General features: G+C 32.5%; 1 protein-coding gene across 1 annotated transcript; it reads right to left on the bottom strand.

The window, feature by feature from the left end:
* Nucleotides 1-719: 719 nt before the first annotated feature.
* Nucleotides 720-3,092, bottom strand: LOC131661531 (F-box protein At1g67340-like). Its single transcript, XM_058931103.1, has 3 exons — nt 2,812-3,092; nt 2,572-2,734; nt 720-2,474 (listed from the first exon to the last, which is right to left on the bottom strand). The coding sequence occupies exons 1-3, from the start codon at nt 3,021-3,023 to the stop codon at nt 1,710-1,712; spliced, it is 1,140 nt and encodes a 379-aa protein (XP_058787086.1). The 5' UTR covers nt 3,024-3,092; the 3' UTR covers nt 720-1,709.
* Between the last annotated feature and the right edge of the window lie 361 nt (nt 3,093-3,453).

Here is a 3,453-nt window from a genome sequence, read left to right on the forward strand (position 1 = left end):
TATGCATATCAGAATTAACCAATATTCAAAATTTATTTTTGATTTTATTTTAAAAATATATTTATTTACAATATAAATATAATATAATTAAAGTGAGTTATTATTAATAAAGAATAACTTAAATACAAATTGTTATAAATAAAGAATAAAGAGATTAAATAATATTTAAATTTTGTAATAATTTATTTGTCACAAATTTTTTTAAATTATAAAAATAATTATTTTTTAAATTACTACAACATTATACATTATAATTAATGAAATTATCATGTTAAAAATATAATCTTATTAGCATTATAATTTTTAATTTATATTAAATTTTTTTCTTTAATTAATTTTATATAAAAATAATGTGTTGATTTAAATATTTAATAGATTGATATTATTAGTATATCTTAATTATAATGGTATATATTTAATTATATATTTTGATTAATACAATTAATTATAAAATTAATATAATAAATTTATCTTGATTTTAATTTTATTTATAAGTGTTGGATTATTTTAGAAATGCATTTCCTAAAAATTTCAACACTAGAAATTAGATTATTTCAAAAATACATCTCTAAAATAAATAAAAAAATTAGAAAGGTACATGGATGTATATAAGAGAAATTAATACTGAAAAACTAATTCTACACTTGTTTATCTCATTCAAAACAGTGCAAAAAACTTCCATACGAGAAATTAAATGTTTGCCCCCTTGATGCATGTTTTGATATCATAAGATACACTCTAGCAATTTTGATAAAAACTTTCCTTTAGAGCTTTAATTAGATAATAATATCATCTTAACTTTGACAGATTTGCTTCTAATACACCCAACTTGACAAATCGATGTATCATTCATAAAAGAGATTCCAAAACAAGATGATTGATATTCATACACTCCAAATTTGGGGGCCAATATTTCCTCTAAGCAAAGTAAGAATATCAAGCAAATCTATCCTAAACATAAACTTGATCACTCATAGCCAATATCCCCTAAAGAATCGGTGCCATTATATATCCAACTTTGTTCTAAAGTAGTTATGATGTATTTGAGAAGGTAAGATTGTGTAGCCCCACTTAAGATGTGGTATACATTTTGACATGCATTTTTTATTTATTTTGTTTAGAACATTGTGGTGCCTACTTTGATGCAAATATACACTACACGTCATATCCTTAATGTCTGTCTGATTTCATATCTCATTGAAGCATCGTTTTATTAGCCACAAACAATAATAAATAAATGGGATGATTTAAAGTTGATTTGACTAAAATGTCAAATTATGAACCTAATGTTCAATTTTTTTTCCTCTATGGTAATAAGATCCACTAAATGTAGGTTATTCTTTCAAACTAGAAATATTAAATTTTTTATTTATTAATTTTTCTGGACCCAACTAAAAGTAACTACTAACGGTTGTTTTTAGGTAATTCATAAGAAAATAAATAAAATATAGAAATAAAATAAAAAGCATCCCTCTCATTTTTTTCTTTTCAAAGAAATATTTTAAATTTGCTTCTATAAAATCATTAAAAAACAAAGAGTAAAAGGAACAGAAAAGACCACTCTAGGTAGCATTGGAGTTGCGAGCCAAATTTTAATAAATGAGATAATAAATATTTTCACTTTTTCCATATTTCAGTATCCTATGCCAAAAAATTACAGTTCCAAACAATTTTCCGTTACCGTCAACTTGAAGTCTCGCAAAATTCATCTACCTATCAACTTCTTCAACGTTAACGCCTCCGTCACCGTTACCCACACCCTCAACGGCAACAGGTTGCCCCGCCTCGTCTAACCACCTCTCAACCGGCGCACACTCCCCCTTATGTCGAAACTTCCAGTCAAGCGCTTGACAGGCGCGGGAGCAATAATTCACCACACCACAAACCGAACACCTTCGAAACTCGTGCTTCCTTGTCTCTGGCCGGCCGCAACCCGTATTCGAACACAGCATCATACCTTGACCCGGAAACCCGCCCCGGTTTTCAAACCACTCCGTTAAAAACCGGTTCGCAGTGTGAGCTTCCTGGACCGGAACATTACAACCAAAATCACTCAGCAACGGACAACCCGAACCCGAACCAGAAACGACAGGAATCTGAGGTGGCTGGTTCTTAACCGGGTTAACACTCCACCTCATTAACGGATGTTTACTGTTTCCGTTAGATAAAACAGCAGCAAGTTCACGGGCGTTAGCTTGAACTAGAAACCGCCGTCCCTCTATAACGTTCTGTTTAGCACCGTAACCGTCTTGTAAACAATGGCCAAGCTCACGTAACCCATCGATATGACCAAGGAACGCAGCGCGTGCACACAGAGCCACACCAGCGCGTAAATCCTTGTCATTTTTCGTTCCACCACTTCCGTTAAACTGTATAACAGCTAACGAGTACAGCGACGGCGCGTGAGATTTCATAGCTGCTTTTGCCATCATCGAAGCGCCGCTTCCTCTGTTTTGCAAACAGTAAAACCGAATCTACACCCATAGAAATGGTAAAAACAACACTCATTATAATTTATTATGCATTTAAAATAAATTCAGACAAAAAAAAGTTGTTTTTTTTAGCGGTTACCATTCCGAGAGTGTAACACGCTTCAATGTTTCCAGCGTCTGCACAACGTTTGAGGAAACGGTGAGCAGAGTCGCACCAGTTTTTAGCTTTAACTGATAATGTTTTGCTCGATGCTTTCGACAGAACAAGAGAGTTAAGACCTAAAGCGTTTAGTCTCTTGCACCTGTTGAGTATTACAAAATCAGTTACTTCAAAACAAAAGCAACCGTTTTTGAAAATATTGCTGGGTTGGTAACTTACGTGATTAGAACACTGATGAAATCGGAGGGGGAGGTAGCGGTAGAGCTAAGTTTACCGAGGATAGACAAGACAATATCGTCAGGTAAATAGTCAAAGAAATCGGAACCGCCGGTGGTATTTTCCGGCATTCTCTTCTGTCGTTTGTGGGTGTTTGAAGACATGTTTGGAAGTGGAAGTGTTTGAGGATAACACAAGCCTCTTCTGGTTCGCATAATAGAGAACAGAAACACTTGTGTAGTTAGATAAAGAAGGGTAAAAGGAGAGGGAGGAGTTATATATGAGAGGTAATGAATCAGAATCTTGAGAAAAAATAAAAACATTGAAACTGGTAATAGTTAATTACGAAAATGGCCCTGGTTTGTCGTTATATTTAGTCCAACTGCGTTGACCTAGATCCAGTCCGTCTTCGTCCGTAAGTTAATGCACTCGATGCTTTCCATTTTTTTATTTGTACTGCACAATCCTTCTCCCTTGTCTGCACGCTTTTCAACAGTTTTTTTTTCACCTTTTCTTTTTCTATGTCATAAAGATATTATTTTTAAACACAATCAATTTAAAATAATTTTATATGTAACAACCAATCACTAATTATATTTTGTTAAATTATAGTTTAAAATTATTTTGATGATATATTATATTATT

The sequence above is a fragment of the Vicia villosa genome, linkage group LG3 (assembly GCF_029867415.1).
Source record: "Vicia villosa cultivar HV-30 ecotype Madison, WI linkage group LG3, Vvil1.0, whole genome shotgun sequence".
Lineage (NCBI taxonomy): Eukaryota > Viridiplantae > Streptophyta > Magnoliopsida > Fabales > Fabaceae > Vicia > Vicia villosa.